This window comes from Colius striatus, chromosome 11, assembly GCF_028858725.1.
Source record: "Colius striatus isolate bColStr4 chromosome 11, bColStr4.1.hap1, whole genome shotgun sequence".
Classification (NCBI taxonomy): Eukaryota; Metazoa; Chordata; class Aves; order Coliiformes; family Coliidae; genus Colius; species Colius striatus.
Window position 1 is genome coordinate 11,974,674 of NC_084769.1, and position 25,174 is coordinate 11,999,847.

At 38.2% G+C, this 25,174-nt stretch overlaps 1 protein-coding gene across 4 annotated transcripts in view; it reads left to right on the forward strand.

Moving 5' to 3' along the window:
• MYLK (myosin light chain kinase) overlaps positions 1-25,174 on the forward strand; it is a 218,824-nt gene that overhangs the window by 20,476 nt on the left and 173,174 nt on the right. Inside the window, exon 1 of one of the 4 annotated variants that reach the window (XM_062004611.1) lies at positions 4,455-4,528. The exons of 2 other annotated variants lie outside the window; for them this stretch is intronic. In XM_062004611.1, the coding sequence (XP_061860595.1) occupies positions 4,501-4,528 (28 nt within the window). In that variant the 5' untranslated portion in view covers positions 4,455-4,500. Of the gene's footprint in view, positions 1-4,454; positions 4,529-25,174 lie in introns of those variants that run through there. One more of the 4 variants, XM_062004614.1, reaches the window with a different exon arrangement.

Below are 25,174 nucleotides of genomic sequence, written 5' to 3' on the forward strand. Positions count from 1 at the left end.
CTACTGCTTTGAGCTCCTTCTTTCTGTGCTCTACTTGCTTCTCTGCTCATTTTTACTTTGAGCTGTTTGTAATTGTTAAAAAACTGCATTCAAGTGTTTTTAGGAAAAGAAACAGACACCCCCCCTACTTGCCTACACTGAAGCAAACACAACTTTTTACCAGAGTGGGATTCACATATGTATGTTCCTTCGTGTCTGTGTTTATTGTCTTTCTGATAGAAAGGTGCAACTGAACCATTTACTTGAAAGTGACCACTTGAGTGTGAGCATAGCACAGTACAGTCAGTATTTCATCTTGCCTGTTGTCCAAGTCGCCTTATATTCACCTTATGACCAAGAATTATTTTGGTTTTGTAACTGAATGCTTTTTCCCTTTGAAAAGCAGAGCCAAGCTCTGGTTAGAAGAAAAACCAAACCTGTTTCATGTTACAAATATTGTGGCATTGGAGTTCTTATTTCCATTTTTTCTTGTAAAAATTGCCATACTGCAGATTTTGTAGTTAAGTGTGCTCTGAAAATAAACACAAGCCCCTTAAGTTTTAGCTGTATAGAACATATTTTAAGATGAAAAGCACACTAGTCATGTCTGTCTAAATTAGGATACATTTTAAAAAAACAAACAAAATAATTTAAATAAATCTGCAGAAGTTCTTGGACTTGAACTTTTTGGGACAGACTGAATAAGCAACCCACTAAGAAAAGAAAAGAAATAGAAATTTTAAATAGAAATAGAAATAAATAGATATAGCAATTTTTACTGTGAGAGTGCTTTACTGTTCAGGTGAGGGAGCCCTGGCACAGGCTGCCCAGGGAGGGTGGGGAGTCTCCCTCCTTGGAGGTCTCCAAGACCCGTCTGGACACGTTTCTGTGTGACCTGATCTAGGTGGACCTGCTTCTACAGGGGAATTGTACTAGATGATCTCTAAAGGTCCCTTCTAACCCCTACCATTCTATAATTCTGTGAAACTTATGTGGGAAGAGGGTAGAAGAATCCTTTGTTCTTCTTTAACAGCTTGACTTACAATGTAGAAGACTGGGGCAATATAGAAATGCTGATTTTTATGAGAAAAGTCAGGTTTGGATGACTCTGACTCAGATATGAACAGCTTCATATTTTGGCTGGATCAACTGGTGCTTATCATTACCATGACTATTCTTCTCAAAGTTTTTCAGACCATATGGGGTCCTTGGAAATATACCCAGTCTGGATCTGATCATTAGCCTGTTTTCATCTAAAGAACACAAGTAGTTTGAATTGGAAACATTACATACTCATTGAATCCATTGACCTTTAGATTTAGGGAGAGTTACCTAGGGAAGGATTTTGGCTTCAGTGAGGTAAATAGATTAATTTTTTTTCCCTATATTGATTAGTTGGCCCAAAATTGTACCTTTAAAGTATCTTGAATACATATTGCAAAATATCCATTTTCAATAATTTTCATTTTAATTCAATAGCTGCTTTATGAAGACATATCCCAAAGGTATTCAGAGGCAGAGGGAAGAAAAGTAAATAACTGAAGGTACAGTGTCTTGGCATGAACGTGCTAACTTTAAATATACTATTCTAGTTAGACTGACTGTTTTGGTTAAGGAAACAGGATAGTACAAATGTCTTGTAATAACATAAATTTCAGTATCTAGCTTAGATTGTGATAATGATGATCATATTTGAAGATGACTCATTTTAAAGTGTATATTTCTGAAGAAATAATTGCTATTTTGTAATTAATTCAGTTTTTATGTATTCCATGGGGTGTTTTTTCCTCTCAATCATAGCTTGTCTGAGTGCCAGCTGAGAAGATAATACTCATTGAAGTCTTCCCCTTTTCGACACCTACCTTAAGATGAGACAGGGAGGGGAAGCTCACACTGAAATGTCACTTTTTTGGAGGGATAGAGAGCTGGGAATCACAGACACCAAACCTAAAGTTATTTCTCTGTAAACAGTGCGTAAGAAAAATGTCACTTCAAACTGAATTCCGCTTTTAATGATAGAGGCTGTTTTATACTGTGTTATTGTATTTAATACAAAATTCTCTAAATTCATGTGAAATAAAAAAAAATAGACTTTTCCATCCTTTCCACCTAATCTGTCTGCAATTCTGCCATTATGTTATTGGTTTATTAGTTTTCCTTCTTTCATTCTCAACTCTGGGTAAGATGAGGACCTCTTAGAGCGTCTCCCAAAACTGAACACTCTGTCTGTACTCCTGGTTTGTAGTTTATAAATTTGGACAGCTCATTCAACTTGGGTTACAAATCTGTCTCTATCATCCCAATTCTGAATGAAAATATGATTTTTTTTCTGATGTGACAATCTCTGTCTGCTGATCTTTCATGGAAATCACAATGTCCTACACCTCTTAATCTATTGCTATATACTGTGAGCCTGTATGATGTATGTTCTTAATACTCCAGGCTGTAGAATATCTGCCTAGCTATTTGGAGTAGATAAGACAACTGCTCTTGGTTTTAAAGATTGTGACATCAAATGTATTTTTAAAAAGCAGTAATCTTCTTCAGTGTCATGTTCCTTACTGCAGCACATCTATTCCTTGGAAGTCCTTTTTAGAAGGAGTATAATTGCATTTGAACTTTCTGCCTGCCTTGTAGAGCTTCTGCAACAATTTGCTTTTATAACTGGATAATTTGTCTTTGAAGATGAAAGGAGCATTAAGTTTTTTAACTGGAGTTGAAAGTAGTCTAACTCAGGTTTTGTCTCTGCAGCTTGCATTAGAGCTTTGCTAATGGCAGCTTGGCTCTCTGCAGGCAAACACTTGACTGTGGAAAAAAAATACATGTTGAATCATAATTACACTTGTAATCTGTTACAAAAGCCTATTAGTAAATGGGTAGTGCCAGAAATAACTCATATGATGATGTATGTTAGCTTGCTGTACAGCTAGAGTCCCAGAATTTCCCAAGCTATTTGAGCAGCTCTGTAGTTGGGGTTTTTTGCACTCCATGCCAGAAAGGCTCCTTGATATGACCCTTGTCTTGATAGTTTTCTTATGTACGTGTGGAGATCTCTGCTGTCACTACAATTCACAGAAGGTACCTCCTGTATCTTTTGGATATTGGAGAAATGTACTAAATACAGACACTTATTTTCAAAATTTAAAAAAATAGGTAATACTATTAGAAATATTGATACCCAGAGGTGACAAGGCTGAGAATCATACTTACCTGCCAGACCAAATCTCTAAGAGACAGGAAATTAATGTTACACTATGAGTCTGACAATGTAGTTGTCCAGTGTATATCCACACAGAAGAAACTTTGGTTCTATGTAGTTTGTGAGTTTTATTCCTGTCTTCTCTGGGATGTCTTTGAGGATGGCTGGTCATCTGATATCCAAAGTGGTAGAAACTGCCCATGTACCAGTACACAGAGGCAAAATACGTTCTACTGACATTTTCTGCTTCTTTGGATATGCTGTTGACACCTTGGTAAGCCAGGTACAGTCATCTAAATTTTTACCATCCTCTTATCAAATTAGTTACTCATGTGTGGTAGGATTTTCTATCTATCTATCCTGAGGAGGGGTTTTTTTGCATAAGATACTTCATATTAGCAAATCAACTGACTGCTGAACTGTGTACAAAGATAGGCTTAATTAGTTAGTGAAGCATGCTACCAGCTTTTACCTGAGATTAGACATGATTCTAGCATAATAGACCAAGTCCATACCCTGTTGTCTTAAAGAACTTGAAGATTGTGACATTAGCCTAGAAAGTATTTCTAAGACAGCATATAGGCAGTGACCTTTGAAAAGTTGTGTCTTGGAAGAGAGGAAGATATCCAAACTCCAAATTCTTGTCCTTTTGAATGTAATATGATTTTTACTTTCAGTCTTGATCCAACTACCTCCTTTTGTGGGTGAATACTAGAGTTAGTAAAACAGGAAGGGTAAGAACATGAGAACAGAGGATGGGAAGGAGGAGCTGGTACTTGATTTGGTAGCAACTGATACTTAACTTTGGGATCTAAGTTCCCTCTTGACTGACGATTAGAAGCCTGTTCATGTTGGTGTACAAGCACCAACAGACACAGCTCCTGGTACAAGAAGTTTCCAAATATCAAAGGTCCTATACTTTTACAAGCAAAGAGATGAGGAACTCTGTCTTGGAAAGACGAAGTACCCTGTCAAAGGTCACTGTAGCTACCCTTTCTCACACAAATTGATAGTGGCTCAACTCATGCCTTCAGAGTGCAGGGTGTTACTGCCAAGCCATGCTTCTCTTTTTCCCTAGTGTTTTCTAGCAGTCCAGTCAACAAAACAGAAAGCTGGTTACTAAGGAGCCAGCACAGACCTTCCCTGTGCTATGGAGGGAGTGTGTGTGCATATTCTGTTCCTAGGATAAAACTACAGTTCTTCCTTCCAAGAGCTTTTTGAAATAATTTTCTCTTACTTGCTATCCAGGCAAGCAGTATTCAACCTGTGGATCTGGAACCTTAGAAGTATCCTGAGCTGGTTGTTTTGGATCCCAGTGTTGCATGCACAGAACCTGGAAGCTCTCGGTAGGTGAGGAAAAAAGCAACCTTTTCCATGTATCCTTTGAGGTATATATTGACTTTGGCTTTTTTATGTGTACTGAATTTGTTTTCTAAGAGTGGTCAATTTTTGTCTGAACACTGAAGAATTAGTTAATTAGGAGCTTTCTTCTTCTTCCAGTCATATCATGAGTGAAAAAGAAAAATCCTTAAAGGCAAAGGAAGTGGGTTTGGTTTTTTCTTTTGTGTAGGAGTTATATTTATGTTCCCCCCTCCTATTCATAGACACCCTTTTGCTTCTAACTGATGTGGAAATTGCTAGTGCCAAAAAAATAGCTAGATGAAATATTGATAAATGTGGGAATCACTTAGAACGGAGGCAAATTAGAAGGCAGCTGGTTTTCATCTTTTCTGTTAACTTGGGAGGTGGGTGAGTGTGTGAAGAATTGAGGCTACTGATTTATGTCTCCATATCACGCTCTTGGAGAAGGGGAAAAAACAAGAATGGTGAGAATGAGAATTGAGCACATAGCATTTCTTCAGGCTTCTGTTCATCATAGGTTGACTTAAGAAATGAAGGGAATGGATTTTGCAGTTTTTTGTCACTGCTCCGTGTCAAATGTCATAAGTGCTAGGAATGGTAGGAGACTTATTCATGGTATGTATTGTTCACAGAACAACTTTCTGCTTGAAAAACTTCATTGAAGCAGAATGAGTGTTGTTCAGTTTCCAGCACTGGGGAGATGTTGCAGTGCTGAGCACAGTGTCTGGGTTAGTTCTTGATTGACTATCAGAAAGTAATAAATGCAACTGAGTATTTGAGAATCCCTATGCAATATGTTAATGGAGAATGTAATTTAAATTAAGTAGAGCAAGGGATTTTGGCATTACTGTGGATAAGGTTCTTTAAACATTGTCAATTCCAGGGGTAGCCAAATAACAAAGTTAGCAATGATAATAGAGAATAAACCAGAAACATTCTGGCATTTTCAAAACTTGTATCTGCAGTGCTGACAATAACTCAAAGTCCTGATGGAACTGAGAAGATTTCAGAGATGGGCAGAAAAATTGGAGGTATGGAATGACATTTGTAGGACCAGAGAGTAAACTAAGACTAACCAAGATTTCTTCGAAACTAAAGAGACTGAAGGTGTAGTAAAACTAGAAATGGTGTGGAGAAGGTAAAAAGGAATAATCAGTCATAGCTTCATGTGAATAAAGGGAGAACTCAGACAATGCTCTTAGAATAAGACTTATTTTTTATTTTATTTTATTTTTTATACAAGGTATGTGCAATAGATTGTGGAACTCGCTGCAATAAAATGTCAAGAAGGCCAAAATGGGTTCAGGAAGAGATTAAACTCTGCGACTATGAAACATGATGGTCTGGCTTCTTCAGTCTATAGACTGCTGGTTGCCAGAAGCCATGAAGGGTGTATTTAGGAAATAATTGCTGTAAGCTTACTCTGGCTTTATGTTCTTTCCTAAGGTCACTGGAGATAGACTGTGTGTAAGAATGAGACACTGGAGCATTATTATGGCTAACTTTCCAGCTTCTCTAGCTGTTCAACTCCATTTACAGACGTGATATTTTCGTAATGTTCCACTTAATGATCAAACTACCTTATATTTATTCTGTATTCCTCCCTTCATACACGAAGGCATACAGTAGCCTCATCTGCCAGATCATCATCCAGTGATGACTCCATGAATTTCATGACAATGATTGTTTTGTGAGGTGCTGATCTCAGTTCTGCTTTGTCTCTTTTGCAGTGTCTATATAGGCACTTCAGCTTCACTTGCTGTCATGGTAATCATCTTGAGAGCTTTTTCCACTTCTATTTATTGAAATCTTTAGAGCTGTTGCTTTCCTAGTTGGGATCATTGTTTCTTTCCAGCAGCTAACCCAAAAGTGTTTGTCCACTATTGGTTTTAAGTATTCCTTCCTTGAAATACTGGGTGGGGGAATTTCCTGCTTCTGTCATGGGAGAGATAGACTTGTGGTGCTCTGGTTCATGTTTGTGATCTTGAAGGAAGCAATACTGTAAGCTGTTAGTCCTGTAAAGCTCCTTTGACAAGTGACAGACAATTATATTTCCCATGGGCAAAATGCATGTGAGATTTTATTGTTCTGGATTTTGCTTGTTGAATTCTGTAACTGCTTTGAGTGAATTCCAGGTCAATGACAGTGTCACATTAGCAGTGTGTGAGCCAGTGCAGTGAAGCTGTGGGAGCATGCTGGTTTGTTAACCTCTGTAGCAGCGTGCTCAGAAAGTGTGTATGTTTTTACTGCTGACCCAGAGACTGGGAGTGGGAACTTGGAAGTTTCCCACTACAATCAATAGGAAACCAGCAAGTACTTGAGACTGAGAATTGCTTTCCTTTCTGGTATCTGGCCCACTGCCTATTTTTGTGGTTTATGTAATATCCCAGCTTTTACACTCCTCTGGGGGTGCAGAGGTGACTGCTTTCTTCCCTGGCCATGAATACTAAAATACAGCTTGCATACAGTGTGAACATATGCAACTCTAGGCAAGCCATCTTTCGGGAAATGTGAGGAAATTTCTGTGCCTTCATAAGAAGGATGACCTGTTGAAAAATGCTGTTCTGAAGAAAACAAAAGAACTGTGGCTTAAACACAAGACTTTTAAACCCATGAGCCAGGAGAAAAGGACTACCTGAAGTTTTAGGGCAAGTCAGGTACCATAGTTATACCTGTGACCAGTTTTCAAACCAGCTGTCTAGCTTTTGTAGCCATGAAGAAGCCTTTAAGAGTGCAGTAACTGTGGCAGCCACAGCACCTGAGTTGGCAGTCAGCCTGCAATAATAAGCCTTGAGGTGTGAATTCCTCTCATTCATTCAATGGATGGATAATTCCAATGGCATTGATACAACTTTAAAGGTGAACATTAACTGTTTCATTGTGCGTCAAAGCAGATAGAAAAATGGGAAGATACATCAGGAAGGTGAGTAGTATTGTGTTAAGCAGTCTCTTAACAGCACAGGGTGAGCTAAACACTTGGCTTCTGAGTATCTGTGCAGCACACGTCTGCTCAATTAAAGAAACATTAGCGATAGACGTGCAGAAGTAAACAATGGAAAGTATGAGAAAGGGAAAAACAGACCTTTGTCTTAGCATTTGAACTGGAGTTAGTCATGTATTTGCTTGCTGGTAGTCTCACGCTCACCAACTTCTTTGACATCCTCGGTATGTAAAAGGATTTGCTTACCTGCTGTACCTATGTATTCTGAAGGAGAGTTTATTCTAGCTGATAAACTTCTACTCACGAGACAGGGAAGTGTATGCTGCATTTAGTTGCCAACAGAAGTCTTTCCTATTTTTCATTTAGCACAAAATTATTAGTTTGAGAGTGCTGTTGCTGCGTAGCCTGACTCAAGAGGAATTGGCTTGTCCCTTAAAAATGATTTTGTAGTCATCTGAGTTAGAGAATGTGCAAGAAATTTACCGTGTGGACCTGTATTTTAAGGCAGCCTCAGCTGATAAATAACCAGTCTCAGAGGCTAAGATGAACCAAAAAGTCTCCCGTCTCATTTTCTGTATCAAATGTGACTTAATTGCTCTAATTACAGATTGTTATTGATATTTTTCAAATTGCTGTTATGTTAAAGGACTTCAGCATCATAGTTTGGGGAAAAGACTGCTAGCCTCCAAGTGCTGCAGTCTGGAATGAAATCAGATGGTATGAAAGTCGAAGAGGAAAATAGCAAAGCTTTCCAAGACATTTGAGATAGATATATTATCCAGGAAGAAGAGCTCTCGGATTCATATGTAAGTCAGTTCTGTGGGAGCCAGGAGTAGTTAGACATTAAAAACTGAAAACAAAATGGGAATATTAATTTGAATATTTATAATTAGTTATAGTAAAATCCTCTTAGGCTATGTCTTCTCTTTACAGAAGCTTCTTGAAAGCACACTCTCTTTGTCCAAATCCATTTGGACATTAATGATATAGAAGATTTTTGTCTAGAGGTCTGGAAGGTCAAATAGTAGATCGAATCCAAAATATATTGGTTGAATAAAATGATCTTAATTCTGTTCATTGGGCCTTGAACAGGCCTGCAGTAACCCCGGGAAGTTTGAATGATTTCTAAGTTTGAATTATCCTGAGTGCCCATTGCCAAGCACTGGTCTTCAGAAATTATGCTGCAGGTTTTTCCATCCCAGCTCAATGGGTTTATTAAAGCATGTCCTAGCTTTTCTTTAGAAACTCGAAACCACAGTGAAACAGGCGGTGCAGCTTTCATGTGTATCTGTGGAAGTATGCCAGGGTCACCTTAAAATCTGCCTAGAGTCATTACTTTCCTGTGTATCACATGTAGTTTCCAAAGGAAGGGGCCAAATGCTGTGAAATTTATTGGAAAGGCTTGAAACCTTTGACCTGGTCTATGTTGCACTTGTTCCTATTTTTCTTAGACTGTCTACAATTGGTAATTCCATTCAGTCTGTCCCATATTCTTCTAATCGGTTCCCTCCTAGATCTTTTTCCATTTGGCTGTTCTTGGATCTTGTTCCCACAAACTCCTAAACTGGTTCATTTTCAGGACTTGTAAGTGTTATGAAAATTGTTAAGAGTGGCCAGAATATCCCACACTCTCCTTTTTCCAGTGTCTGAACTTGACAGCTGCCCAGTCCTTTTAAGGTGATGCAGTCTACTACTGCCCTAATTGATCATTGCACAGCTGAAGCAGTGAATCCCAACTCGGAGATGGCTGCTCTCCAGAGCTGGGTGTAACAACTCACATATAAAACTACAATACCTGGAAAGCAGCTTGGGACAAAAAGGGCACATCAATATATTGGATATTAATGCCAGTGTTCCTGGAGGCCTTACTGTTTCCCAAGTAAAACAGGTTTCTAGATTGGCTTTGTTTCCCTGAGGCTAATTCAGCCAAGATCATTCCTATCCAACTTCTTGAGTGACTGGAAAACACTGAAATGAATTGCTTTAAACCTTAATAAGTAATTTCTATTACTGAGGATACATTCACTACCAGCATGGTACTGGTGCTGAAAGTGGATTACATTAGCCTTTTGTTTGAAATCAATTGAGTTTACAACTCCACTTCAAAGTCTTTAGATATTTAAAATAGAGCCAGCAGAAACTGTTTAACAAGTCAATGCTGTCCTGGGATTTGCATTGTTCCATCTTTAGTCCTGAGAGGGAAAGACTTCATTTTCCTATACTTTCACTTCACCCAGGGAGGTTGGTGCAGAACAATAAGCAGCCCATTCAGTTTTCCTTGCCACTGGTCTGCTAGGTTTTACCTAGGTGCAGATGCCTCGACACGATGAGTTTCAATTCTTACACAATTTCAGAGTTCTCTCACTTTAAAGCTCGATGTATTCTTACATCACACTGTCCTCCTGGATTGTTTCACTTTTCAAAACTTCAGTTATGATGAAGGATCTCTTAAAATGAGTTTAAGGAGGAGTGGAGCCTTTTAAACTTCACACATTAACTTAATATTCCTCTGGTACAAAGGGCAGTACCATCTTTCAGTGATCAAGAGATAATGAGAGCATTGGTTTAAGGTATGGTTGGTACTCTACCATTTAAAATTCAATTACCCCATTTTCTACTGAAACTAACAATCCAGCAAACCTTTGTTTAAATATCTACTGCTGCTTCTGAGGTAGGGGAAGAATTTCCCGTAAAATAGGGGCTTCTCTTTAACCCCTCATAATGAAAAGACTGTCAACACAGGCAGAAGGGGAAGTAGAGAGTGAGTGGGTGAGTACTATTGTTTCACCAAGTGTTTGCATTTGTGCTCTCCTTTGTGGCTCAAGCATCAAGGAAACTGAAGCAAGCAATAAGGTGTGTTTTACCTTGGTGAAAGGCTATACTGGTCTTGGCCTGCTTTTCAAACCTTCCTTGGTCAGTGTTGTTCCAACTCGGGAGTAAAACTTGAATTTTCAAGGACCACTGACTTGGATGAAAATGAAGTGAAACAAACTACATGAAAATAAAAAAATCGTGTCTGTTTCCTTTTTAGGACTGAGGTAGTTTTAACTCTAGTTTGAGAATAAAGTGTAGGGACTGGGCTGCCTGTAGAGTCTGTCAAAAGTGCAATTTATGTACAACAATATGCTCTCAAACCAAATCCAACCCCTGATGTGTTGAGCATGCAGATTGTTCTGTGGCTGTACCACAGAAGGAATCCAAGACAGTTCCGAATTTCCACCACCTCTCCTCCCGTAAGGAAGGAAAAAGTGGAGACAGATTTGTTATACTCTTCTTATTAAAAGGCCTTTTAAATAAGCATTGAGATGCTTCCCATGAGATCTACATACAATGAGTCTTGTCGAAGACTGAGGTTCACAACTTGGTGTATGATTCAGGTAGAGTCTGAAGTGAAGTCTCCCATAGTCTCTGAATACCTGAGGACTCCTGGTCCTGACTCCTTTAGGGCATGTTGAGACTGCTTTTAGAAATGACTAACTTGTATCTTTTCATGAAATCCTTTAGCTGTGATGAAAGTACTGTTTTTTTTTCAATGTTTTTGCCAGAAAAATCCTCATTCATTCCCCTTCCCCCTCCCCCCATCCCGTTAACGTCCTGTCTTTTTCAGAGGAACATTTTCTGACACCTAACACGAGGCTCTGTCTTGCTGCACAAATAAAAGTGAAGTTAGAGCAGTTTGGCAGCATGAAGTGCTGAGTTTTGGACTGCCCATGGCATTTGCTGCTCAGGGCTTCCTAGTTCATACAACAAATACACAAAGTACTAGTGATGGAACCAAACGCATCTTGGGGTGTGTGTGGAAGCGATAGTTAATGGAGAAAGCCGTATCCTGTTTCTGTAAAGTGTACTAGTTCTGTGAAACATCAATGATACAAATCTGTATGCAAAGAGGTTTAAATATCAAATGAGCTAAGCTTGAATTGGAGGTTATTCACTGAACCATCCATGGTGTGCAGGATTGACACTAAGTGTGGAGATTGTGAGCAAAAGATACTTATTTTTCCTTTTCCTGAAAGTGTGTGTGTGAGGGAAATATAATAAAGCCAGACTTTGTGCTTAGAAAAATATGCAAGTATCACAAAACTGCTTTGAATGACCAATTACTGATATTTACTAATAGTTTCTGCTGTTGGAGTGAAATTTGCATCCTAACACAAGCTCTTCATTATAAACACTGTTTTCCCTGCACTGGTAGACAAGATGCATCAGTGCCTCACGCTGCCAAACATTGTGGTTTTTCAGAAGGAAGAAAAAGGCTTAATGCTATTTGTTCAACCCAGTCAGAGATCTACTGTTTATAATCTGAAATATCATAAAATGTGTTTTCAATTACCTCGTGCATATTTTTAAAGAATTAAATTTCCATCAAAGGATTTTGTGAGTTGTTTGATCTTGCTGTGTCTAAAGAGCCCAATCTGACTGGAGATAGTTTTGTCTGAACACATACAGCACAATTGTAACAACTGTGCCTTTTGAGTCTACGTGACTTTAAGAGAAATCAGTCAATTTATTAGTGAGAGAAGAGGATGGTAGGGGGCTAATTTCCAGTGTTAGCTGTGAAATGAGTAGCTAAAGACTGGACCTGTGAAGGGACTATGGCTCTTTGTGCTATATGGCTGACTTAAGCTTTTGTTTTCTTCTGTGTTAATCTGGATATAGTATTCAATTTTCCAGACATCTTTAAGTTCGAGACAGAGCCCTACCCTACTGTGAGAACCTAGAAACAAAGACATAGTATTTTTTTGCTGCACTGAAAAAAGGCTGCTTGTGATGCCATTATACTAGGCTCTCTGCAGGCACACAGATGCTTTGCACTGCATTTCAATACACAAACCAAAGATAAAAAGAAGAAAAAGAGAAAGAAAAATGAAATTATTTTATCCAGAAATAGCCTCAGATGTTTGAATTCCTACTACTTGATTGTTCTGCCTGCTAGATCATATTGTCTTTTCAGTGCCAGGCTCTAAACAGTGTAATGATGGAATTCAGATTTCTGCTGCTCCTGGATGGAGCCTGCATTTCCTAGCAAGGTAAAATATTGAGAGTCCACAGTTTTGCTTTCTGTGCTGTTACATCTTACGCAAAGAAACACCTGGAAAAATTAGCTTAGGTCTCAAGGGTAATAATTAGTCCAGTGGATTAGCATGCTCATGTTGCTATTTTAGCTTTGGCTCTGGCCTGGATATGTCTATGGAATGCTGTACTGCCCTGATTAGGCTTACATGAGATGTAAGAACACCTTTTCTGTTCCGTTAAAGTAGCTGTTATGTCTCCTTTATCAATGCAGCTATTTAGAAATAATTCTCCTGGTGCAGTCAAGTATGTCTCATAGCTTTTGATCTCTTTTCCTGTCATTCTTTATTTCTGGGAAATCCTGACATGAAAGCACAAGTTTTTCTTTCTTACACAGCTTGCTTCTTCCCAGCACTTACTGCTTTCTTTAAATCCAAGTCTTGTTTCAATTTGACTGAAGATTGAGTAACTGTTGATATTGCTCTTTCTGTGTGCTAATTTGCAGTCTTATTTTAGAAAGCTAGATTTATCTGCATTTAATCAATTAGAAGTCATTCTGTGCCAAGTTAAGCTAAAATTAAGTCAGAAGCACTTAATTACATGAGTTTGTGTGGTGATATTTGGTCTGTCTTTTGCTGACATTGTAGTTATTACTTAGGAAATGCCTATGATATCACAAATAGATGTCAGGTAGAAAATAAACAGCAGTAGGTGAAGCCTTAAAAAGACAAAGAGCCTTTCTGTGCAGTTGTCATCTGTACTACGAAGGAAAGAGAAAGCCAGACACTCTGTACAGCAACAGCACAGTTGTATCTAAACAGAAAGGGGTCTGTTTTTCCAAACTTTCCAGCTAGTGATAGTAGAGGCAGTAATGAGATACAGAACTGCTTTCCATCTTACCCTGCCAATTCAGCTTCAACAAAGATGCCAAGTAAGTTTCCATTTATGAGCTTTTCAGCAGAAAACAGCTTTAGCAAAATCCCTGCTCTTTTTTTTTTCTATCCTGCTGAAGTTATCTTTCCTAGTTTGTGATATTTGCTACCTGTCTGACTGTCATTAGCATGAAGCAATGGAAGAGTTATATAGATGATATATATATATATGGAAAATCCCTAAATTGTTCACTTGCTGTTTCTTAGTATTTCTGGAAGGGAAACCAATGACATCTCTAGGGATGTTTTTTCTATCAGCTGGACCTTCACTAATGTGATTAGCAGGGGCTGAACTCTCCAAATAAATCCATCACTGACATTGCATCAGAGGTGAATTTTGTTCATTTATTAATACATCGGTAAAACCCCAGTATTTGTTTCCAAGCGTCAGTGGAAGTGGATCCAATTCAATACTTGGTTTTATCCACACTGTGTTTCAAATTATCATTCCTATGCAACATGGATAAAGCCATTAATGTCTCTTGACCTTTGCTTCTACTGAAATCTTATGGGAAATTCTCTCATACCAGAAGCACCCTGACTGAAGCACACCATGTTCTCATCTAGATGAGTGGTTAATTCTAAGCACCTAGTGACATCATGCAGGCCTCACTGGGGCAGAGTGCTGGGACTTTTGTTTTTTCTTCTTTCTTTGTTTTTTTTTAAACTAAACATATAAGGAGCAAGTATAATAATATATACTAACCTGGATCTTGTTGCAAGGCAGACAAGTGTTTGTTAACAGTTGCTTGTTAGATCATATGCATGGGAGCAAAATGAGGCTTACAGAAAGTGGGATGTTACTTCTGAGAAAGCAGCTTTAGAAACTTTTTGGGGCTCGACAAACAAGGAAATAAGGACTGGCATTGCAATGATGTAGGCAAGAAATCAGACTAAGCTCTTATTGAGATGTAGAGAAGGGAAAGAACCATCCCCACCTCTCCTCCCCCTTGATGTTACTTTTTTGTAACACCACGGAGACCATTATACACTCACCATATCCAATCCTAGTAGCCACAATTTACAAAGTAGGCTGAAATTGGAAAAGATTCAGGAAAGAGATAAAAGAATGATTCACTGTCTGGAAAAATGCCTTGAAGCTAGAGACCAAAGAAGCTCAGTCCACTTAACTTTTGAAAAGGATAAAAACATGACTGTAACTGATTAAAATTGTATGTACCTGGGCACGAGGTTACTGATGGTAGAACTGGGTAGAATTTCAGAGGTTGGAATCTGAAGGACTGTTTAATTCTCCCTAGAACAAAGATGCCACAATGTTTAATGATATTAAAAAATAATAATATGGCTTCAGATACAGCTTAGGGTGACCTGGTGCTTTCTCTAGAGGATCTTAAATAAGTGGAGGGATTCTTGCATAATTTCTTTGGGCTGTGTCCCACCAAGCTCAGACAAAATCAGTGGAATAATCTCTTCTAACTTTGAACTCAATAAAAGTTCTCAGCTGACAGTTTGATTTTTAGTTCAAATTTCCAGCTTGTGGTCCCGTTTATATGCTATCTGAAAACCCTCTAAGAAGGTAATTAGTGTTGCCTTATTATTGGAGGACAGATATCTGTTTTAAAGTATCTTTTGTAACTGGTGCCAAGTGAAAGTCTCATTGGAGCCTAAGTGACTTCGAAAGTTAATGTCCCCATTGTTACCATACTGCTTTAACACCTGAGTCATGGCAGCTTGTTGTACTGTAAATCATGTTGGAAGACTCATAGGTCAAATGAAGATTAGAATCTCTGTACAGGCAAGCTAGGAAAAATCCCTGCAGCCTTAGAGCACAGGACAGAGACAAACTTCTGAGATTTAATCTCATTTCTGCATTTTTTGAGAACTTGCTTAGGGCAAAAGTGTTGTGAAGGAGCAAGCACAAGTGTGTGTGTGTCCAGAACACACTCAAGTGTGAGATTTGTGTAGAAGCAGCAAGGGAAGCTAGTGTTGGGGTTTTTTTGTTGTATGAAGCAGAGAAACTTAGGGAAAACGCAAGCTAAATAAGAGTGATTTATTTTGTCCACCGTGACCTTAAGATACAATAATAGTAATTTGACTGAAGATAGCCACAAAGAGCAGCTGGGTACTCAGGTGTGTCAGCCAAAGGAAGGTCTGCTGTCTCCTTCTGTTAGGGCTATGGGAAAACTGGCAGTCTTCTGAAATGCCTCACTTCTCAGCTCATACTCAGATCGAAACACACAAGAAGAATAAGCTCTCTTTATCCTCAGTCTAAGGAGTCAGCTACTGATAATGAAAGCATGTATGGTATTGTACAAGGAGAATGGTTTATTTTAGAAGTAATTTGTAATCTTTTAAAGAGAGATGCCACTGTATTAGTTTCAGGTAAGGCTACATAACATCTAACTAAGAATGGATTGGTCTGAGTCTGAGAGAAAAAGCTGAAAAGTAATCAGGTTTTATTAAGCAAGACTTTCAAGACTTAACAGCACAGTATTTCCACCACTGAGTGAAAAATTGGCCTGAGATAGTGCTTTTCATGTAAACACATTCTCTTTTTTTTCAAGTAACCTTATTTTATGAGACTGTGTTTATTCCAAAATACACAAATCTTCCTGGATGAAAGCTATAAACTTTATCTTATTTGTTTTGGTTGGCAATGGCCTTGGTCTAAGACCCATGGAAATTGAGTAGTCTTGTGATTGGCACAGTGGAGAAGAATTTAGGCATATGTATTGCAGTTACCAATACATGTGGCAGAAGGTTGCATCTATTTGCTTGGGAATTCTAGGGAACAGATCATCTTCAGGGAGGTGGCATTTTTTTTTTTTCCTTTGTATACTGTCTCTGCACTTCACTCTTGCAGATTTTTTTATGTCTCTTGGAAATATCCAAACAGAAGGGAATGCACAAAGTGTCTTTTAAACAGAGTTTTTTGCATCATCTGTGTTAAGAAAGCTCAAGCATACAACTAGTAACCCTGAAAATTTTGCTGAGTCCCAGTTTAGGAGATGGATGCCTATAGCTGAAATTCTACACTAGATGCATCATAGGGTGAATTTTATTCCCTATGATAAACCTAGTACCACCAGGCCTGGCTGAAAATAGCTGTGATTATTCTATGAGGGTTTTAAAATACAAATTTGATGCTCTTACCATCTCTATTTGCAGTACCTTAGGTTAGTTTGTTTTGGGCCCAGGTGCTTATTTTTTTCTTCAGGCAGGTTGTTTCATTTGTATTTGTGCTATTTTGCCCGTTTTCTTCTGCAAAGTTCTAGGTGTAGTAGCCACTTTTGCTCTAACGTGAGTTGGCTGTGGGAAAGGATATGTGGAAGCTGGACTGAACCTATCTTTTGTCTGTACACGTTAGCTCAGGATGGAGCTAGACTAATCTCAAGTCTCAACAAAACTAGACTAATCTCAAGTCTCGGCTTATTAAGAGCACCAAAACCAATCTAGGTTAGAGCTAGAGGCAAAGAGACTGGCTGAAGCACGACTGGCTGAAGCACTGAGTGAGCAATGGCACATCATCTGTCTATATGACATTTTGAATGTCTTGGAATTTAGAGATTTAGGGAGGAGAGGTTCTCCTGAGAGCAGGCTTGCTGTTAGAAGTGGGAAGCACTTTTCCTGGCATAGTTCTTCAGGGAAGAAATACACTGAGTTCCCCAAAGGATATTTTATAAGGGAATATTTATCTATTTAATTGAAAATCTCATGAGGACCAGGAGTGGTTCAGATTTGTTTCTTTACAGCAAGTGGTATATTTTTTTTTTCAGACATGGCTCAGATCTGATTAATTTAAATCCTTATTAAAATAAAGTTTTTTATACTTTATGTGATTGGACTTTTCTTTCTTGCCCCATCTGCCATCCAATGATCTCTAAGGTGTAATAAAAAGATTGTGGACTCCCTTTAAGAGGCTACATTAAAGGAACTAAACTGCTTCAGAAAAAATGATACAAGTCATTGTAATCCTTCCAGTTCCTTATTGTGAATGTGTGCTTCTCAAGTGGATTCAGAAATCCCCAAAGAATTTTAGATAAACAAAATCATAAACAAGTCAATAAAAGGAGAAAGAATCAACTGTTACACTCATTAAACATGCAAATTAGACAAAACATTTTTGCTAGTCTTAGTATTTGAACTACTGAAAGCTCTGAGGTTCATCTCTTTCAAGTTTAAACATTTAATCTGGTATAACCTTTTTCTGGTTAAGGTGATGTCAGTGATTGCATTTTCAATTGTTCATGTGTGACTGGACTTTTAGATGCTAAATGTATAAAACTCTTGAAGGCTGTAGCCCATTCCTATAAATTCATTAATTCAGTACAGTTTGGATCTTGAGGCATTTAGAATCATAGAATGGTGGGGGTTGGAAAGGACCTTTAGAGATAATCTGGTCCAACCACCCTGCACAAGCAGGTCCGCCTTGATCAGGTCACTCAGGTACGTGTCCAGGCAGGTTTTGAAGACCTCCAAGGAAGGAGCCTCCACATCCTCCCTGGGCAGCCTGTGCCAGGGCTCCCTCACCTCAACAGTGAAAGAGTTTTTTCTTATGTTTCAATGGAACTTGTTGTGTTCCAGCTTCATCCTATTACCCTTTGTCCTGTTGCTAGATACAGCAGAAAAAGGGGATGCCCTGATCTCTGACACCCACCATTTAGATATTTGTAAATATCTAATCTAATATTCACAGGCCTTTAAAGGACTGTGAATTTAGCCTGTGATGAACTTCCCTTTTTCCCTATTATTGGGTGGTGTCATTGCAGGCATAAAGAATATTAGTATAGATGGAGCATCCAAAATTCCCAAGAGCACATGATGTTGAGATTTATTACTATTTTTAAATTTGGTGTGGGGTGTTTCCTTTGTTTGGATGAGACGTTCATTCCAGAAAAGTAAGTATGTTTTTCCAGAATTTAAAGCCATTAGATTTTTATTTAGTATTGTTTTTTTCCCCAAGTTTTGGCACTAGTGTGAGGTCAGGAGCTGACAAAAATGTCTGGTGAGCAGGTATTGCTTCATCTGTTTTATCTGCTTGTTGATGCCACAGTACTTTCGCTACAGAGCAAATGTCTTGATGATCTCCACGGGATCAAATGCAGATATTTTTATCCTCCAATAGCTTTTAAATCATGATTTATTTGTGGTTTCACATGTCTGGTTTGTTTTACAGTGATAAATAAGCTTTTTAGCGAGAAACAAAATAGCAGTTATACTGAGTAAGGCGAGTTAAGATAGCTCCTGGTATTCTGAAGAACCTCAGTAGTTCAAGTTACATATCTCCTTTTCTGTCTCTACCTAGTGAAACCTATAGTATGCCAAGAGCAGTGAATAGCTTTTCCTGCTCCTAAAGAAGGAGATGCTTTTGTGCACAGCTATCACGTGGCTTAATTATTTTGATTGTAAGGTGGATGGGATATTTTTCTTCTTTTTTCATCTTTATTCCTGTGATGTGAGAGTTTAGAGGGATATACAAGTCTTTATCCCTTGCTGAGTGTCATGTATGCATGGTCCTTCATTAAAAGAGGGTACTGGCTAGAGATGCAGTTGAGGTGCTCGCAGTGGGAGAGACCTCCAGCTTCATCATGGTAAGGTGCCATCACTGCCCCTGCCAGTTACCAAAAGACTGCAGGAGTCTTCAGTACTGAAAATATGCCAGCTTTCAGGGTGTTAATGTAGTATCTTTTATTAGCATAAAACTCAGCCATGTATTTTTGGGACACTTCCTTTTGATAGCCTTTCTCAGTGAATGAGGCTTACCATGTATTTTCTCTACAACAGCTGATATCAAGGCATAACAAGGGTGTCTAGTAAAATCAGTCCAGTTCAGAAAGCTGGATTGAGCCTGGAAGTTAAACCATTTGTCAGAATGGAAAAGTGAATACTCTGAAACGGATCTTGATCTCCTTAAAAACAGTGGAAGACATTCATATGTGCTGCTTTTTCTTTTTGGTTTGTGCTATAGGCTCAGTGAAATAACTTATAACGATTAAATAAAAATTGGCTTTTAATACTCAAGAGTTGAGTGCACTGCACTTAGCTTGGTGCAAGAGAAGCCACCATGCCATGGCTGCTTCTCAATGGGATCGGAATGAAAACTCACTATACAGAAAGCAAATCATTGTAGAAGATTAATTAATAGGAAAATTATTTGTCCTGGGAAGAGTTTACAGTTGGAAATCTAGCTCACATTTTAAATTTCTTACTCAGATTCCCTTAAAGGAAGATCTGGTCTTTTAAGTACATTAGTCTTGAGTACTACACGTGTAGTAGTATGAAAAAGTTGCTTATTTTCTTTATAGATGACTACATATGCTTAAAGTATTTTGAAACCACTTTTTCTGGTTACATAATTTTTGATTGAGCTTCTGGTCTAGTGCTAGGTATATGGCCAATTATTATTATATTCTTTGCTAGGAATCATGTTTCCTGGTGAAACAACTGCCTATGTTAAAACATAGGCAGCATTCAGTCTAAAGAAAGTAGTAGTTAAAATACACATAGCATGGGGAAATCTGGCAAAAAGAAAGCCCACAAAAATCCTTTTCTACTCTCTGGGAGATTTATAAGGTACCACAGGACCTTCCCAAAGTAAATTTAAAATATTTTAAAAATGCAGCAAGATATCAAAAAGTTATCACTAATGTTTGTTTAAAACTTAGGGCACAAGGGCAAAGAACTTAAACATTTCAGAACAACAAAATACAAATCTTCTAGTCCTCCAAAACAATTGCTACTTTAAAACCAAAACAAACACATGTGGGAAGGAGCATTTCATCGAATACTCTTCCAACAATGTCCAGTTACTGTAAGAATGCTTTCTAGTTCTCTGGATGGATGTCATGCACACAAGAATCTGAAAGTGTAACTGATGAAGTTTGCCAAAAGGCATGATCAGAAGACTTGTTAAATCAGGAGAACCTTCCCATTCAGTTCCATAGAACTCAAATATGAAATATTAACCCACTTTTAAGTTGAGGCAGGTTCAAGCCAAGTCTAAAGTTACTCATTATATGACTAGTTTTGAATACTTGTTTTAAACATTCAGCCCTTGGCAACATGACTTCTGTTCCTTGACAGAATTAAAGCCTGGTGTATAACAAAAATCTTTTAATATACCAACATTCAGCTGATCTGTCTCTCTACAGGAATGTAGAGAACCATTTATACCCTAATACTGTGAAAACTTACTTTCACAATTAGTTTGAGTCAGAAGTGCAATCACATAGAATGTGGATAGAACTGTGAGTTTCGATGTTTTTTACTGTTATGCACAAAGGCTTATGAGAGAATCCCTGACAAACCTTAGCAAGTTGAGCAGGTGATGATTGGGAGAAGGGGCCTGTGCATGAGACTTCTGGCTGCTGAGTGATTTGTTTTCTCCTCAAACATAAGAATATTTTTTTTGCATTTTAAGCTTTAAGGAACTGGCATCAACTAGCTCTGCTCTGTCAGAAAGCTGGGCAGACCTTTTGAAGAGATGGTTAGAGGTCTAGAATCTTCACTTAAGCCTTGTTATCTGTTGTCTGTCTTGTAGTAGTACAGTGGGACTAGCTGGAAATGAAACCATCAGCAATTAGGTCCCTGCAGCAAGCAGAAAATACTGAAGTTTATCTTGTGCAACATAGGCTACTATAAAAAATTCATACTTTATACAACTGTATAGAAAACATGTCTTTCCTAACATTCTTCCTGAGGAGTAAATGTCACAAAGTCATCCATCTGTGAATCTATATGTGAGATCTTATGTTGTGTCAGGGGCAAGCAAAGCAAGGAATAAAATCTATGACATAACCACTTGGTACAATCATTTATCAGTGTGTTGCTTCCAGACTAGCAGTCTCAGCATCTACTTTGTACAAAAATAAAGTGAGCAATTACAGGTATCCTAAATCTCTTTAGTTTTCCAGCTGCACAATCTCTTACTTTCATCTTCATAATTAAATATTCTGGCTAGTACCTGCTATATATAGTGAAGTTATTGTTCTTGCCTAGAATATTTTACTGGAATTCCCACCTCCACTCCCCATATATAGGTGGGAGAGGTACAGGTCAGGAATAATAGCAGGAACTCATGTAGATACATGGTTGGTTAGTATTTCTGGTGTTACAAATCTAGATTAACTCATCAGTACCAATGGAGTTACTTCACTATCTCTCAGGAAAATAGCATGTTGCAGAACTCTGCAAATGTACTATTTCAAGGACTTCATATTTAAAGAGAAATAATATTGACTTGTAAAAATAATACCTTATTTGATATTACTTTGTTTGATCCCCCAAGACAGAAAACTAACTGTTATCACAATAAGATGCAACAAAGACTAATTGAGGATATCTAGTGGAGGAACTTGCTAGTGAAAAGTTTTTATTTTTGTTGCTGTTATTAAATTGACTTTTATTTCTAGATTAGTTCATTATTGCTTCTGGATAATGCAAAATAGTTATGCTGAATCTGGGAAGGCTTTCCTAAGCAGCTTAAAACAAAGATTTGCTGTCCAGTGACAAGTGCTGTTACTCAAGCAATTGTGCTTACTCAAAAGGTCTGTTTCTGTCCTCTTCAAAGATTCAACTGTCTGCTAGTTTTTGGTCTCAACAATGGGGCTTTGGTGCTCTTCTCTCATCTCTTCAAAGTCATACTAGTAGCTATGCTAGCCATGATTAGTAGTGCTTTATATAAAGTTACTAAGCTGATAAAGCAGGAAGGTAGAAATGCAATTGGCACCTTTTCATAAGACCAACTTGAAGATTTGAAGTTGGTGCATGAAAATCCAGTGTGATTGCAGTTCCTCTCTCCTTTCAATATGAGAAGAGATAGCCCTGCTGCCCTCCTGACATCTATTACTGTCCTGTGCTGCCCTGAGGCAATGGAGTGTTGCTGAGTGTTGATATTTCCATTATTCCCTTCTTGCTTCTAAATCTCTTTGATCATTGGATCCACATGGTTGAATACAAGTGGAATTAATATTGCTTTAAGCCTCCAGGCTCGTTCAATTTAGCATGTCTCTTCCTTCATATGTATTTAATATTAGAGCCTCCTGTTGAACTGAAAACAAATACAGTGCGTTTGTCTGCTTAATTCGTTTTACAAGCTTCTAAGATTCTATGCTGCTGTGTCCTAGCTAACATATGTTAAAATCACTAGCAGAAGGCTATCTTAATCTTTCTGTGGCTTTGTGTGGCATGGGAGCAAAGCAGTTCCTTGCTGAATTGGACTGGTAGTTTTTTAGTTGAGAAACTATTATTGTGACTACAGCAACAAGAATCTCTGCAGCTTTACCCATACAGGCTCAGCATGGATCTGTTTTATCCTGTTTCTACTTGATGTGGGTTTTCATTAAGCTTGGGTTTCAAATTCAGGGAAAAGCCAATACTGCGATGAAAAACTTGCTGTGATTAGGGATGGCAATAGTAACTGAAATGTTTTCCAACCTCAGGAAATTGGTCTAAGTTTTAGATTTACAAGAAGCCGTTTCAAATTGGGTAATTATCTTCTTTATTCAAGTTTTGTTCTAAGGATTTCCAATTGTAATATCAAAAACCTGTAAAAATTGGTTTACTTCATATTCTGTCTCAGATCTTTCTTCATACAGAGCACCAATAATTCCAGAGAGTGTCTGTCTTGCCTAGAACAGGAACAACCACCTCTTTGTAGTAAGTCATTAATAATTGTTTGAGATATCTCATGGGCTTAGATAATAGTGCTGGGAAAAGCTAATATTGTCTATTAAACCACCAAACCAATTCTTATTTGGAATCCTACTGCACTCTGCAATTTATCCTTGTTGTTATTCTCCATCAAGCTTAAAAACAGAAAACAGGACATTAGTGAGTCTTTTGGTATCTGTTACTTTTTTTTTCCTGACTCCTCAAGGGAATTATTTTTCTCTTTGTATTCACAACTCTGTGTGTGTTAGAAAAACTGATGCTTTGCAGAGCATACTGTGTAATGTCATCTTTTAGGTTCCTAGAAAAGATGTTTTCTGTGTCACTTGTTGGATGAATCACTCAGATATATGCTGTAGAACAACATAAAAGCAACAATGCTGTCTCTGATCACATTGACAGAAATGTCCTCAAAACAAAAATGCATCTGGCCACACACTTCAAAGCTGCAGAGCAGGTTGTGTTATTTGCCTCAATGACAAAGCTTAAAGCTGCAATAGACACCTAATGATGATTTGACTAATTTCTATATTCTACTTTATAACCAGTCTGTATTTTTTGATACCTAAACAGCTGCTTGCTAAGGGTTTTTATGTAGAAGCTGTTTGCTGTCATTCTTATCATAGAAGGTTAGCATGAATGGTCCCTACTGGGAAAATAGTAAGGATAATAAGAACCCAAAGACTCGGGCCTTACTGATTTCCTGCAGCAGGGTTTAGATCCAGAGTTGTCCAACATACTTTGATAAAAAAAGCAACTCTCATAGTCATCTCTGAGATAAGTTCTTGTACCAACTAGTTGTGTTGAGAGAACTGAGGCAGGAAAAGGTCACAAACTGAGAGGGAATCAAGGCTAGAAGCAGAATGTGGAAGTTTGGTCTCTGTTGCTTCTTCAGATTACTGGATTTGTGTAGAATTTGCCTGGATTACTCTGTTTAAAGGTTATCGGTTAAAGTGATGAAAAAGACAGAAAAGACACTATTTGAAAACAGGACCGTACTATTTCATCTAAAGAGGAAGATTCTTGCTAGTTACCTCTGGTTTCAGATAACCTAGTCATTCAAAATATGGGGCCGTTGCCTCACAGGCAAAAATTGTCCTGTACCTCACCAGGCAGATTCCTGGAGGCTGTTGTTTTCCTGCCAGACAAGAAACAGAATAAATAGCGCAGGATCATTGTGACTGCAGATCTTGCAGTACTGTAGTTCATGATGAATGGGTTTACACTGAGCTGCCAAAACTTTTCCAGGAGGATGGGCTACCAGATCCTTAGCCAGTGTAAACTGGTTCACTTCTGTGACCTTATGAAAATAGACTGATTTATACCAGCTTAAAATATAGCTCTTTACCTTAAGACATTCCTATTCCTTATTGAAATATGATAGTAGTAATCATAAAAGCTTCATTAAGTTGTGCTTGTCTGGCCTCTGTGCTTTACCTTTTATTTTAAGTAGTCTGCTGCAGAATATGCCATGCATTTATCGTTTCAGTCATCAGTCGTAGCATCCTTACTCCCATACAGCTAAAATGCACCTAATGATGATGTCACTGGAACATTGTGTCATAGCTGTGGGAGGACAGAGGAGGCAGGAAGAGGCAGTAGATCATCCTAGCAGTGATGTGAGGAATCAAGAATGTATCGAGTCAAAAAACACTCTAAGCTAAGTGTAAACACTCACACCCTCAAAACCCCCCACAAATAAACCAAAGCAAAACCTCAGGATGCAGGAGATTAGCATTTCAGCAAAGTCCAATAGATTGAATACTGTCCTGAAGAAATGCAGAGAAAGAAGAGGATGATAAATATGGGAACTTGCAACTTCTTAAATCACTTTACATTCTTCTATGTAAAGACTGAGGAGGAGCTGCATTTCACAGAGACCAAGGACATTAATAGAACTAGGTCCTGCTTGTTACATGGACTCACTATATACCTTCAGTAATGTTGTTGAGAGCTCAGGCCCAAAGTTGACACGACAAAGATTCATGGAAGAGACCTAGCTGATGCAAAATAATCAACCCCACTCCAATACACCAAAATATATCAGAAAATCTAAAAGCTAACACAGCTCTAGCTTCACTGTAGTAGCTGTCAGTGCGATGTTGTGAAAAACTGACT